The sequence below is a fragment of the Cyprinodon variegatus genome, unplaced genomic scaffold, assembly GCF_000732505.1.
Source record: "Cyprinodon variegatus isolate N-32 unplaced genomic scaffold, C_variegatus-1.0 Scaffold1468, whole genome shotgun sequence".
Classification (NCBI taxonomy): domain Eukaryota; kingdom Metazoa; phylum Chordata; class Actinopteri; order Cyprinodontiformes; family Cyprinodontidae; genus Cyprinodon; species Cyprinodon variegatus.
Genome location: NW_015151921.1, coordinates 81,266 through 95,943, shown reverse-complemented (window position 1 = coordinate 95,943; position 14,678 = coordinate 81,266). Strand labels below are relative to the sequence as shown.

The 14,678-nt window shown below is 38.1% G+C and overlaps 1 protein-coding gene across 1 annotated transcript in view; it reads left to right on the top strand.

Annotated features, from left to right (window-relative positions):
• Positions 1-14,678, top strand: part of ncam2 (neural cell adhesion molecule 2) — a 96,764-nt gene that overhangs the window by 32,183 nt on the left and 49,903 nt on the right. The window contains 4 exon segments of the mRNA XM_015403222.1: positions 3,849-3,999; positions 7,659-7,846; positions 10,151-10,247; positions 12,222-12,395. Of these exon segments, the coding sequence (XP_015258708.1) occupies positions 3,849-3,999; positions 7,659-7,846; positions 10,151-10,247; positions 12,222-12,395 (610 nt within the window).

The window sequence follows — 14,678 nt, the reverse complement described above, 5'->3', positions numbered from 1 at the left end:
GCCGTTTACTCCCGGCAATATATCTGGGATGCACAATTCAAGTTAGCCATGCTTACACTTGTTTTAAAGGTAATTTCATTGGCTCTAGAGACAAACATTGTGTGTGGACTTAATCAACAGCAGCCGGACTTTATGAGGAATAATATGTGGGGAGTCATGCATAAAGATGGCGGCTGAGAGGGAGCGCTTGTGGCGCTTTGAGGGCTATCCCGACATCATATCTCAACATAAATCGACCCAGACACTTTTGTTTTGTAGGTTGGAAGGTGAGGAAAGGAAACATACCAACCTTAAATCCTTGTGGAAGCTAGAGTAATTAGCAATATGTTTAGCATTAGCTATAAGGATCGAACTTTTCTGGCGATTTTCTCATTATGGAAGGTTTTTATTACAAATATGCTGGATTACCTTTTATCCGTAGACCCTTATGGACAAATGGAATGTAAACAATCTAAGATTGGATTTGTAATACTGCCTCAGAATCGCTTTACAATTAGGAAGTCAAAGCTTTATTTAAAAAAATTCTGATTTAACATGCTATTATATCTTTATTAATTGAGTTCTGTCCTTCATGGTGTCCATAAAATGAACGTTGCAGTTCAATTGTGGAGAGTTTAAGATTTTAAAAAGATGTATAATATCTCTATATAGGTAGGTCGCTGGAGAACAGGTGGATGTTAAGGAATTGGGATCTTTGTGTCTCGGATGACTAAAGTCTTGTTCGAGCCTAAAGGTCTTTGTGTTGTCAATTATTATTTACACAAAAAGAATTGTTTGACGTCAAAGTCAGAGTGACATACTTGAGACATCCAGGAGGGGGGCGCTGCATTTAAAGACACTTCTATCTTTGAAGATTTGTTTGTCTGTTTAAAATGTTCTTGATGTGATGCAACATACCTTAACTCTATACATCTATATTAAGTAGTATGATGATTTGTTTCATTATCAATGTTGGATATGCTTTATAGTACATAATTGAAATGCTTCGCCACCATCTGGCTTTGTTTTACTTTGTACCTCCTTTCTCCAGCCTGCATTTCTTTGAAGCAGAAAAGCCATTATTAAATGTCATTTTGTTGCCTCCGTGAGGGTCAGAGTGGCGCAGGACTCATAAGAGCGGCCTGAACTCGAAGTCCTGATGTGCACCCCACCACAAAGCGGTTAGGAGGAAGGCAGAATTAAACTAGCTCTGGTTCCAGCCTCGCTGACATTTACCACTGACATTTTTAATATCTGAGACTTCTGCAACAGTTGAGCTGAAATAGCAAAGTACAATCTGCAAAATCATTTAACAAGTTCACTTTTTTGTTCTTAACACAAAAAAAACTATATTGTGTTTTTTTAAGGTCCTGCCATTTGTTCTTATGTCATGTTTCAGCAACACCAACATGCATGTGGCCTGCATTTGTCCATTGATATGCAGGTTGCTGTGATGTTCATGTTTGGCCAGGTGCCTTGCTGTTAGACTGAGCTGCATATCAAACAGGCCGTGCTTTAGGGGCCGAGTTTGTCTCTAGACACAGACACTGTCAGTTGGCAGAGGAGTGGAGGGTGGGGCGGCGAAAGGGGAGTAAGAGAGTAATTTCCTGACTCAGAACCTCTCCCTGGGTAGATTTCCTCCTCTCCCTTTTCTCTTTCCCCCTCCGCTCCCTCATCCTCCGTATTCTCATTCAACGCACACCCTCCCAATCGCATTGACCTCGACTTGTGAGGCAAACAAGCAAAGTCTGCATCTGCTGCACAAAGAGACCAGGCCCGAGCTTTTAAACGGCGCTTCACCTCGTTAGTTGACAGCTTTGTGACGATAAAATGAAAGATAAGCCATTCCAAACAGCATCAAGCTGGTGTTTGGTGCAGGAGAAGCGAGGGATTCACTGCCGAGGCTTTGACCCATGAAGCCTGTTTAGAGGTTTGGGATGGGGGCAACAGGAGGGCATTACAAAGAGCGAGCTGTGCATTGATTTACTGCGAAAACAGTGGAGGGAAAGTGTGCACAAGGATACATAGACTCAAATATGCAAATGTACACAAGGATAGGAATACAGATGGATGCAAACAGTAACTGTGCAAGCTGTTAACGGAGCAGACAGACACGAAGCAGAGTAAAATTGTTTCAGATGGTTTGGAGCTTAAGTTTGAGTCATTTAATGTTTGCATTTTAAAACAAACACGTTGCTCCTATTTTTAAAGGTTCTATTGATTATATAAAGATAAAAATATATTGAATGTAGGGCTGCAACTAATGATTATTTTGCTTATCAATTTATCTGTTGATTATTTTTTCTATTAATCAATTAATAATCGCATACCAAAAGGTTCTTTTAAGGTTTTTTATGAAATTATACCAGTTGAAACTTAAACTTTTCCACTTGTGGCGTTCTGGATAAAGCACATTGAACCAATGCTTGTTATCCTGTTTTTGCGTCAGATTTACGGCTGTACAAGAACAGCAAATTCAATATTTGTAAATATTTAAAAAAAAATGCAAAAATGCTAATAATTTCTTAATTTTTTTAAGATGTAAAGAAAACTATATTTAATTAATATTAACGAGTTAAAGTCCCAGCACTAGTAAATAGACTACTAAAGGTCATAGTAACTGAGTAGTATCTAAAATATTATTAGAAACAGCAAAATGTATGTTCAAATTCTGGTATTTGAAAGATTATAATAAAATAATTAAAACACACAAATAACAAATAAAAACAATAATAATTCAGGCAGAAGAAAATACTTTCAAAACTAGTATTTTGACATATGACCTAAGAATCCAGTCCTCACAGTAGTTAACAAAGACGCGTTAAAAGAGAATAAATGACCTCAAGTGGCAATATCTACTCTCTTACTGTATATAAAGTAATAAGAAAAACTTCAGTACATTCATGCACTTATAATAGCGCTTTGAGTGTAAGCAAACCGGTGAGAGAGGGTGGCCAAAAGTTCCTTTGCTCTACATGCAATAGTAAAACAATCCGAAAGTGTTTGATTAAACATGGTTTGCTACTAGATGGCATAATCAACAAACAACTCAACATCTGTTATTTGGGTTGTGTTGTATGTTCTAGTGGGTTAGAACTGTAACACTAAATTTCGCCTTATTAGTTTCATTTGTTCTAATCTTTTGCTGAATGAAAAAAGATAGCTTCAATGTAAACTGCCCAATTACAGTCATAGTCTATTTTTGTTCTCTAAATAGAGTATATTTTAGTTTGCTTTACCTTTCACACTGGCTGGCCCACTTAAAGGAATTACCTTTTTTGTCTCAAACGTTTCAGAGTGAAACACTGAAGACACTGATGTTTTTTCGAGGTGCTTTGGTCAGCTTTAAACCCACCGCCACCGTTATTAAGGTTTCTATTACATTGCTGGTGAGGCTGCCAGCAGAGCTGCTAAAGAGCTGTTTCATGTGGGTCAGGGAGGTTATCTGATGGAAAGTGTCTGCAGGTTGGAGCAGTATGTTTCCAGCCAGGATGCTCTCGGGGTGTTTTTGTCTCATTACGAGGGACTGTCGATTGCCGGACTGATAGCCCTGTCTGTTGTAATTGACCCGTCGCTTCAAATTGTTGCCATCTGTCTTCATACCGATGTAATGACCTTGTAATATATCGACAGTTTATTGGATTAACTTCAGCATGCTGTGACACAGGAATATGGCCTTCGAGGATAAGGTGGAGTGAATAGAGTGGGGTCATTCCCTGATACGAAATTGGACTCAATAACAATTTTGGAGATTAAAGGTTTTCTAACTACTGCTGTTTTTGCGTTTTATTCTCAGTTTTGTTGATTAATGCTGGTGGATGGTAAAAATCTTGATAAACTTTATTGAATCCTCTGTATTTGTTTTCCAGAGTCGAGATGGACGGTTTGAAGTCCGTGGTCGTCATGGGAAATCTGTGCTGACAATCAGCGGCGTAAAGCTCAGTGATCTTGGACGATTTGACTGCGAGGCACAAAGCAGGATAGGAGGCCATCAGAAGAGCATGTTTCTCGACATTGAGTGTAAGTGTGTTTACTTTTAATCATGAACTTGACTTGTAAAGGTACGTTCACACCCAATATGAATTCTTCAGCTGGAGCAAAAGATATCCATGTTATGTTATGTAGAGGGCAGCTGTGGAGCGCAGCAAAGTGAAGCAGGGTGAAGGTGGCAGACTTAGTTGGCCGATTGGCAAGATTTTAGCAAATTCTGCAAAATTAGATTGCCGTGCATGAGAAGGGCACAAATCAAAATTTGCGAAAGCTGAAAAATCACAACTTTGGCTTATATTCATGTGGCATAATCCGATTAGACCTATATGTGGCTTTGACCTACAGTAAAGGAGGTAGCAGAGAAAAGCTTGAAAGAAAATAATGTTGAGTAAGTGGGGATTGATTTCTCTTAAGACGCTTGTTGGTGGCTTTGAATAAAGATGTTTTAATTTAGCCCTAGAAGAACTGTTCTACCGTCCTACTGCCTGTCTCTCCTTCACTCGCCTACCACCTTCCTCCTTCAAATCTCCGTAGTTAGCCTCTTTACGCTCTGGTGCTGTTTCTCTGCTGGGCTTCTCCAAACTACGGCTGTGCTCCTCCTGAGCTATGAACAGCTAGCCATCGCCTCTTCTTTGCTGTCTCAGAGATTGACATGGCTGGCCCCCTCATCATAATTGTGGTGCTCTCTCTGCCACTGTTCTTGCACTCCAGAATGCCGCCTTACCTTGACTCTGTCCTCTGGGTGATTTGTCCCCCCAACGTGGTATAGCAAGTCCTTGAACTTGGTGACAATTAGGTGGAAGTACCGCTTAGAGCGACTACTGTATCATCTATATATACCTTTCGGCTGTGGCGGTGGTATTTTACTTTTGTACTGCTTCTATCTCAGGGAATGTGGTGAACCCAAAAACGGCGACAGAAAACCACAAAAAAAGCAATGTAAGAGACTCCATAAATTCATGGAGGCAAAACCAACAACCACGAGACTGGATGATGTAGGAACTTTTTGTCCAGTGTGTGAATTGCTTTCGATGGCCATGCAAATTTTTAGGGTAAGCAAAAGCGAAATTGTCGCAGGTTTTGCTTTTGTTGTGAACATACCTGATTCCTGTCACAGATAGCCGTGCTGCAATGTTAAGGCTAGCCTTTACCTAAGCAGGAAAAGGAAGTGGCAATTTGTTGAAGTCGCTGTACTTTTTTGTAACTGTTCTTTCTTCCTTTTGATCAAATATTTTTATATGACATCAATCAGGTAGTTTTTTTGTTGTATATGTCCACTAACAAAAGAGTGTTTTTAACCTTTTGTGAGTATGCCTGTATATTTCCATATTTGGTTTAAATCCTCTTTTGTTTATTTTTCTGGTCACCTTTTCGAATTTCTGCTGCATCTTAAAGACTACTCTTTTTGTCTAATGTTAAACAGTTTCATTGTGTTTGTATGTAGAGAATCCTTAATTATGAACAGAATTTAAGAGGTTAGGTGTCTTAGGATAATTAATACCATCAAGGATAGTTTTTTCTTTCTTTTCTTTCTTTTTTCATGTACGTTAAATATATAACTTCTCATTCTTAGTATTGTTTCTTCTTTACTGTCAAATCTGAGGTATTAAATGTCAACTCCTTTTATTCTAGTGTTGTTAAACCAATTCAGTATTTCTGTGATCTTCATCTAATGAGGTGTTTTATGTGCCTGTTGTTTGATGGTTCTTTATGTATATTTTCTGTATCCATGGCAATGTTGTCTCTTTATGGTTATTTAGTGTCATGAAGTCTTATTATATTGGCTCTTTAATGGTCAGTTTTTATCCCTGGCCACTTTATTATTAGAGGATGTTTTTCTTTGCTAGCAGTATTAATGAAACAAGCCTTGCAGGTGTTATGGATCTCATTTCGATGTATTTTATTGCTGAGCTGAGCTTTTGTATTTTTTTGTTAATTTGTGTTATATTGCTCGTATTCAAATATATCTTTGCCTTAAACAGTCTGTGTCCAGGAGCTTTGTAAATGTTTATCCCATTATGCTTGAATTAATAGCACATTCTGTCATCTCCCAGCTATTTTATTTCGGTTTTATGTGATGGCTTAACACATTAGTGTCTAATTTTCAGTGAAAATGTAGAAAATAAATGTTTTTTTTAATGTTTTTAGGGTTTTATTTTTCTGGCAAAATTAGAAAATCGTTGCACGATTTGGTTCTCAGCACTTCAGAAAAACCATTATCTATATCTTACTGAAAATACGTCAGATTAGGTGAATCTGAACAGATACTTTCAAGCGTTTTCATAGATTATAATCTGCGTTTACTTTTGGGTTTTCACTAGGCCATTCTAAGGTATTGAAAGGACCATTTCATACCTCTGCCTGTATAATGGGGTTTGATTAACATTTGATATGATCGTTGTGCTGATTTCCATTGCCGTTTTCCTTGATCTTTCTGTATCACGAGGTAATTCTTTGTGCTGGGTTAATTTAGGGATATCAAAGTTACTATAAAAGCAATCCATACTGTTCTTTTTTTATTTGTCAGTGTTTTTCCAAACCTTGTATCATATCATCTCCACGATATCCTGCTTCCAACAACAAAAACATTGACCTTTTTACTTCTTAATCTGACAGAATGTGGAGAATTCACTCATGTTAATGTTGCAAATACTTATACAGTAGGCGCCACCGGGCGGATCTTGCCAGATTATCCAGAGTTCAGACATTCTGAATAAACCAGGCAGTTTGTCTCATTAAAGTACAACAAATTGTCACAAACAACACATCCCCAGCACTCACTTAGACACATGCATTTTCTCTGAAGGCTTCTAATTAATGAACAGATATCATACATTTGCAGTTTCTCCTTGTTGCAGGTTCCTTACTCCCTGACAAGTGCACCCTTCCCTCTGTGGCTCTTGTTGGGGGTTATCTGGGGCAGCCTCTCCCCTGCCTAATGAGCTCTGAAGCAAAGATCTTCATCTTGGCTCTGGAATGATTGTGTTCATTATGAGAGAGAGGCTCTGATGCTTTAACTATACCAGAAAAGCAGAGTGCAGAGTTTTACTGAAGCGACTGAAGGACGCAAAACAGCAAGAAGAAGAATCTAAAAACTTTTTTTCATAGTTTTGGCAAACAAAGCAAGTTTGAATGGGAGAGCTGCTACCGTTCTACTGTCAACGTGCCTGCTCTGGGTCTCTGTGTCCCGGCTTGGCCGAGACTCCGAAAGCAACGCTGCGGCCGTTGAACTAATGAACTCATTTACTAAGTCACTGCGGGCTGCTGGGGGATAGCAGGTCCTCAGCTGTGACAGGGAGCCAGGCATCAATCTATTTAATGGAATCCTGCAAGGGAACGTAAAGCAGACATAATGCCTTTCTGAGTGAGCTGGGCCGACTGCGCCAGGAAACGTCCAAAAAACAACCTGCAGCCGCTGCAGTCTTTCACTGTCGGGTTGTATCCTTCATTCAGCTGCATGAGACAACCTCAGACTAGAAACATAAATTCAGCACCTTTTATTCTCCATCTGCAGAATGTGTGGGTTAGGAATGAGCACATCTTTGATCATCCACCTCAGCTCCACCTTTGATTTGAGGGTTTAATTAGCTGCCACCACTGTTCAAAACACCAGCGGTCGTATTGGAGCTCTCCATTACCTGTTAAACTAAGTCTAAGATTTTTTTTTTTTTTTGGCATCTTCTCCACAGATATCCCCAAATTTCTGACCAACCACACTATTTATTACTCATGGGAAGGGAACCCAGTGAACATAAGCTGCGAAGTGATGTCCAACCCACCCGCCACCTTGCTTTGGAGGAGGGAGCGTTTCACCATATCAGAGGAAACGCCTCACATGCATATCTATGGCACAGAGGGCAGGAAGTCTGTGCTGGAGGTAGGTCCAGAGTCTTTGATGTGATGTTTAACTGTTTCCATCTGATGGTGAATTTTAAAAAGAAGTAAAAGTAAAGAGCTGTGTTCTTTTAATTCCATTAGTTAAGGTGAAAAGAAGTTAAATATATCTCAACTTATGGGGGAATTACCAGAATATTTTGAAGAGGTAAGCTCAGTGTTTACCTCATGCTTCTTTACTCTTAGATCTGTAAAATCCCTTTAATAGAACCTCTCTGACAGCATGAAGTAGGATAAAATAAGCTGATAAATCATGGAACAAGGAACATTTCTAGGAGAGACCTACCTACTAAAATGTATCCATGAGTGGGTTGATGATTTATCCAGGAGGTCACAAAGAACCTAGAACAACATCTAGAACTGTACAGGCTTGACCTACCTCGGCTAAGGTCAAAGTTCACGATTCAACTTTAAGAAAGAGAGGCTGGGGTAGAAAATGGAATTACCGGAAGAATTTTTAAGCCAGAACCACTGTTGATCAGAAAGAAGACAAATATCTGTCCTGAAACCCTAAACAGGGCGTTCACACTTTAAAATCCTCCTATTCGACTGGATTAATATTTCTGTAGAGCAGAGTGGGTCAGAATTCCTCCGCAGTGATGGTTTAGTGAGTATATTCTAAACAGCATGGACTTTGTATGCCTTTTCTGTGGACATTTAGGATCGAAACGACTAATATTGTAATTTTATAGATCTCTACACCTAGGTGTCAGATATAGAGCAATAGGATTTTAGTTTTTTTTGTTTTGGCTAAGCAGAATTTTCAGTCTGAGTCCTTTTTTTTAAATATGATATGATGTGGATGTATGTGCTCAATGAAGTTGAGTCTCGCATGAACCCAACTCTGTTGGGAGCTTTCAGTTATCAATGGTGGTTCGGATAGTTTTTTACCTTTCATAATAAGAGCATGATTTTAAAACAGCATTCTGTATTTACTCTTTTTATCTTTCACATATTCTTTTCAAAAATATTTAATGTGACCAAAAAAGCTAAATGACAAGAAACAGGTCAGGGTGTGATGCATTTCTGCTTTTTCTTCGTTTTTATCTTTTTTTTTTTTTTTTTTTGGCTTTTAGTGTGCCTCTAGGCAGAGGAAGATTCTGGTTGGAAATGGCTCCTTCTCCTCACAGTATTATTCATCTATAGGGAAGACAGCTTTATTATTAGATCTGTTATTTACTGAATAAATCCTCCCAGCACAAATGGTTCACGGTGATGTGTTTTACACAGTGGCTCTAAAAGGTCTTTAACTCAAGTTCAAAGTTGTTTAATTTTCTTTTTTTTTTCAGCTCTAATGGCCTCCACAATGCATGACATGGTGTTATAAAGACGGAAAGTATATATCTTTCTATCTAGTCCCTTGATTTGCTGCAATCCTACAGCTAATTTTTTATATCCAAAAAAACACCCTAGAGGAAGTTATTTTATTGCCTACAGGTTTATTTGTTTTGGGGGTTTTTTGTAAAATCATAACCCTAAATACTATCTGGCACAGTTTCTGCAGCAATTCCCTCCTCCATCCCAGTTTTTTCTCTTCCAGTGAGTGTTTACACCACGTTCTAGCCTGTTTTTCTTCTTAGAGTTGTTTAAATTGAGTCATAGTGAAGGGTTCCTGAGATTAATCAGCTCTCTGGTAGCTCTTACATTTTGATTTTAGGTCTAGACTTTAACTAGGCCCCTTGAAAGAGATTTTTTGTCATTAGTACCTGGAATTGCTGCATAACCCATTGCTTGAACACCAGATTCTCTCTATGCATTGTAGTCCTGGTACTGACTGCTGCCAATTATTATAAACAAGGTTTTCTAACCAAATAAAAACATGCTTGAAATTTCCACCAAATGATTTTATGTGCGACGTTGCTCATTTTCATGTGAAACTGGTACAGAAACGTAGTTCTGTTACAGCGTAGTTACACTGCAAAAAAAATATGAAATTAAGTAAAAATTTCTTAAATCAAGTGTATTTACCCTTAATTTAAGCAGGTAAATAAGATAGTTTGCCAATGGGATGAGTATTTTTACACTTAAAATAAGTTAATTAGATAATGTGCACTTGAAATAAGGCAATGCAATTGATTTTTCCTATTTCAAATGTAAATTGTCTTGTTCCATTGGCAAAGTGTCTCATTTATCTCCTCAAATCAGGATAAGATGCACTTATTTCAAGAAAAAATTACTTATTTAGATTTACATTTTTTGCAGTGTAATGTTTTATGATCAGATTTGATTTAACTGATGCAGTTTATTTTCATTGATAATATTTCCTATAACCTCTACACTGATTCAGGTGACTCCAATGTCTGACAGAGACTTTGGCCGGTACAACTGCACCGCCCGAAACAACATTGGAGTTCGGTACCAGGAGTTCATTCTGGCGCAGGCAGGTGAGTGTGCTGCGTGATGCAAGAGTGGAAAAGGCTGGAATTAGATTCCTGTATTTTCCATTTTAGAAAATAAGAGCATGAAAATTTGAATTCCGTAATCCAAATTTTCTCTTTCAGTTTTCCTGTCCCTCCATGTTTCTTTTTCCCCATGCTGTTTTTCTTTTTGTCCTTCCTTCTTTCCTTGTGTCCTGTCCGCCTTTATCCAGCCTCTCCTTCCTTTTGTTCTTCTTCAGTTCCTCCTTTTGACTTTTTTCTTCTGCATTTTTTTCTGCCCAAAGTTGGATAGAAAAACTTTCTTTAATTTCTTCTCTGTTTTATGAGTTTCTTCATCCCTCCTGTCCAAAGCAATCCCCCTATTTCTCCTTTTACTCATATTTCTTTTCTCCTTTCTTTCTTATTGTGCTATATTTACTTCCTTCCTCTATAATACTCATTATTCCTCCCTGTTTCCTTGTGTCACCTTCTTTACATTTTCCTTCCTTCCTTCCTTCCTTCCTTCCTTCCGCCACTGTGTTTATTGAACTGTTCCCTCATTTCCCACTGAACAAATTCTCAAAAGTGAATTCCAATTATCTTTAGTGCAGATTGAATTGCTTGAGCTGAGAATGAAAGTTTTAACAAAAAGTTAAGCTAATACATAAAAACAACCTGTTTGTAGAGCCATTTCTCCATGAGATAAAAACCTACCAGCAGAGAGAGAGACAGTGATGCTGCAGAGTGGAGTATGGGGAGGACCGCAGAGAAAGCTTTCGCTACAAGGGCAATGCTTTTATGATTTACCAACCTATTAGAAATACTCTGAAACGAACCTTGGAGCTCTCTGTGTATATAGCTCTACATCACAAACCATGGCTTAGCAGGAAGAGCGTAACACATGTAGAAAGGCTCTGCTTACATGAACTTGGTGTAAACAGAACTGAGACACTTTTATCTCTTTTGCTGCAACAACTCTGTTACCGAGCGGAGGAGAACAACTGATGGTTTGGGAAGTAAAAACTAATTTTTATATTTAAAGGACTGAATAATAGAACATCTGGTTTTACAGTTAGTTGAATATTCTGAACATTTTTAAGTCACCTATGTAAAGAAGTGTTGCCAAAAGCAGATATTTTTCACAGCAGATAAATCTAAAACCTTACTTCTTTTTCTCCTGGTGTCTTTGCCTTCTTCCTTGAGTCTTTATCCCCTCCTCGTCTTTCTTTTTGTCCTTCCTTTTATCCTGTTTTCCTTCTCTTGTTAAGTGCACCTCTTTGCCCTCATTTCTTCTTCATTTTGTGTCTTTACACTCTATCCTTTGTACCCTGTTATTTCTTCCCTCCTTTCCCGTGCCCGTCTCCTTTCCTATGTGTTGTCCTGCCTCTCTCTTATTTTCCTGACTCCATTTCTTATTTATCTTTTATTTCTTCCTTGTTTCCTTCCTGTGATCTCACTTGTTAACTTCCCTTCTTTGCCTTTCTTTTTTCTGACCTTCCTTTCTTCTCTTTTGTCCTTTGTTCTTGTGTTCTACATCTTTATCCATCATTTTCGTTTGTCATTCCTTATGTCCTTCTGTTCCATCCTCCTTCCTTATCCTCTCTCCCCTTGCACCCTACAGTATTTCTCCTTTACTGCATTTCTGGTAACCTTCCCTCCTTCTCTGCTGTCCTCAATCCTTTCTGACTTCTCTTGTTAGTTTCTTCTTTACCTTCCTGCATTGTGCATTTCCTTCCTTGTGGCCCATCCTCTCGTATCCTTCCCTCCTTCTTTGTCTCCTTTCACCCCACCTTCCTCCCTTCCTGTTTCTGTTTTTTATTTTTATTTTTGTTTAACTTCCAGTTTATTATTTATTGATGTCCAATGATTGTAAAAGACTGAGAAGTGTAGTCCGGAGATTTTTTCATGTGTTTTGATGTCAAAGCTAAAACAATGTCCACCAGGCTCTACCAGCTGGTATTGATGGAAGATATATGAGGACTTCATTATCTCTGGTTTTAGATGTTCCCTCGAATCCATACTCCGTCCGCCTGTCGGCTGTGTCCCAACGCTTGGCGACCGTCACCTTCATGAAGCCGGACTCTCACGGTGGCGTTCCCATCAGCTACTACCTGGTCCAGTACAGAGAGCTGGGCTCCATGGACTGGAGGGATGTGAAGTCGCACAGTGTGCAGAGTGAGTGATTTTATTTTTAACCTTTAAAGGAGCAGTAACATCATTCTGTTCATTGTGTAAATAACCAAATGGTTCATATTTCCTTGCATTACAGTAGCTGCAGCACATTAAAGCAAGAAAGCACTGATTTTTTAGAGAAGAACTTTTTTTGTGTGTTTTTTTAGCTCATTTTAAAGATTTAGTTATTATGGTACTAATCATTTCCAGGTGAATTAGGAGAAACTCATTCAGCTCTATGTTGAGATTTTTCAGATTACAGTTTTTACTCTCACAGCTGCTTTTATTCTACATATTCATTTCACTCATTCTCTCTTTCCATCATGGGATAAAGTTGCCACAAAACCATTTATCATTATTGTGATAAAGTAAGTATAGTGGAGGATGTTCTTTTTCCGGGTGGCTCATCTAAATAAGTGGTCCTCCTAATTTTCAGTCATTATGGTGATAAGTTTATGTAAGGCCATTCTATGTGCTCATCCCCATTCTCACAGTCTGACATAGTGGAAAAATTGCAAAACTTCTTTTGGAAAGTAAGCTTGCATGAGCGATGCAAACAAAGCGTAAACAAAGCGTGAAAAAAGAGAAATGGGCTTGTTCATGCTCTCGCACGCGTAATGGGAGTTCCCTTTCTGGAGCGGGTACAGGGTTGTGCATGTGCATTTTTTTTTTCTTAAGTGGAGAGGGTGGGTCTTTTCTAAAGTTTGCGAAAATCCTCAACTATACTGTGAAATTGGAATTTTTTATCTTTATTACATATATTTATTTATTTTAAATGATATTTATATTATTTTATTTTAATGTAATATGTTATATTTAATATTATTGTTGAAGTGATGGCACTGTTTTTCATGATTTTTAGGGTTTTTAATTTCTATTTGATGTGTTTTCTAAGAAAGAAGGGAAAAAAACATAATTTCTGTTCAATAACAAAAGCCTTATTTCAAATCCACTGAACTACTTCTTCTTTTCAATTTCTTTTCATACATTATACATTCTTATGCTGCTTAAACATGAAGATATCCCTCTTTTAAGGATTTCTGCCGGACACCAGCTGGACTTTATATAAAATGTCCAAAGAAAACGCAGCTCCAACTTGAACAAATGTCCTCAGTAGGTAACAAGTAACTGAATGACGTCCACTTATTTAACTTGGGAACTTCTAAACTAGATACATTCAGTTAGATTAACTTGGTTAAATTACTTGGTACCAGTTGAAGCAATTTGTTTAAGTTGGAGCTGCATTCTCTTGTAGAATTTAGAAATCTGTTTTTAACATTTTTATTAAAAATGTATATAATAACGCTGTGGTTTAAACCAAACTAAAGGACTAAAAGGCTTTTCTTTTTTTTCTTTTTTTTTTTTTTACATATTGGCCATTTTTGAGTTGCATGTTCTTTTTTCCACATGTTAAACGGTTTCTGAGCCAAAAGTCCTGCTGTGTTGAGTTATATGTATTTGCACCCCAGGGGAAAACAGAAGGTAAATTAGGTTCTAAAAAAGCTCATTAAGACTTTAATTTATAAGCTTTTAATTGTAGAAATGCAAAAATTCTTCAATTAAATTACATTTTTTGTTAGAGAATCTCTTTGAAAGATGAGGTTTGTGAACAGAATCGATAGAAAAAGCCATTAATGTCATTAAAAGTTTACTTGTATGAAATTTGACCTGTGATTGGCCGGCTGAGATTGTATCATTCACCTATTTGTTGAAGGAATCTGTGAACCTTTACCAGTTTAACCCCTAATCTCCTCTGTTGACGCCACACATCAGCCAAGTGGAGACATAATTGCACAATCGGTCACAGGATCCTTCAAAGCCTTAGCCTTGGGTTGTTGTCGGGCCCCTGACGAAGCGCAAACACCTCACAGCAGAAAGCGCCAGGACCGGTCCGGTGCTGAAAAGGCTCCCTCCGTTTGCTCTTCCTATGCTTTACGACCCCAAATTGATTTCTGAGCCCTGTCGGGAAGTATGGCACGAGGGGAAAGATAGATGGATGAAAAAATGAAAGCCAGGGGATGAATGGTCCGGTGATAAGCAGGTCCAACAAACCTGAAGGACTTATCGCTAATATCCCCCATTTCGGAGTCAATTACGGTACGCAGATAGACTGAGGTGAATATTAACCAGGAATACTAACCAAGGGATGAGAATAATTTGGTTAAATATCATTGTTTCAACAAAATTTGATCTAAAATACAAAAGAACTGAGTCTAGTTAATTACATGATCCTAAGTGGCTTCATATTTATTCACAGACACCACTTCAGACATCCGCGCTGAAGTT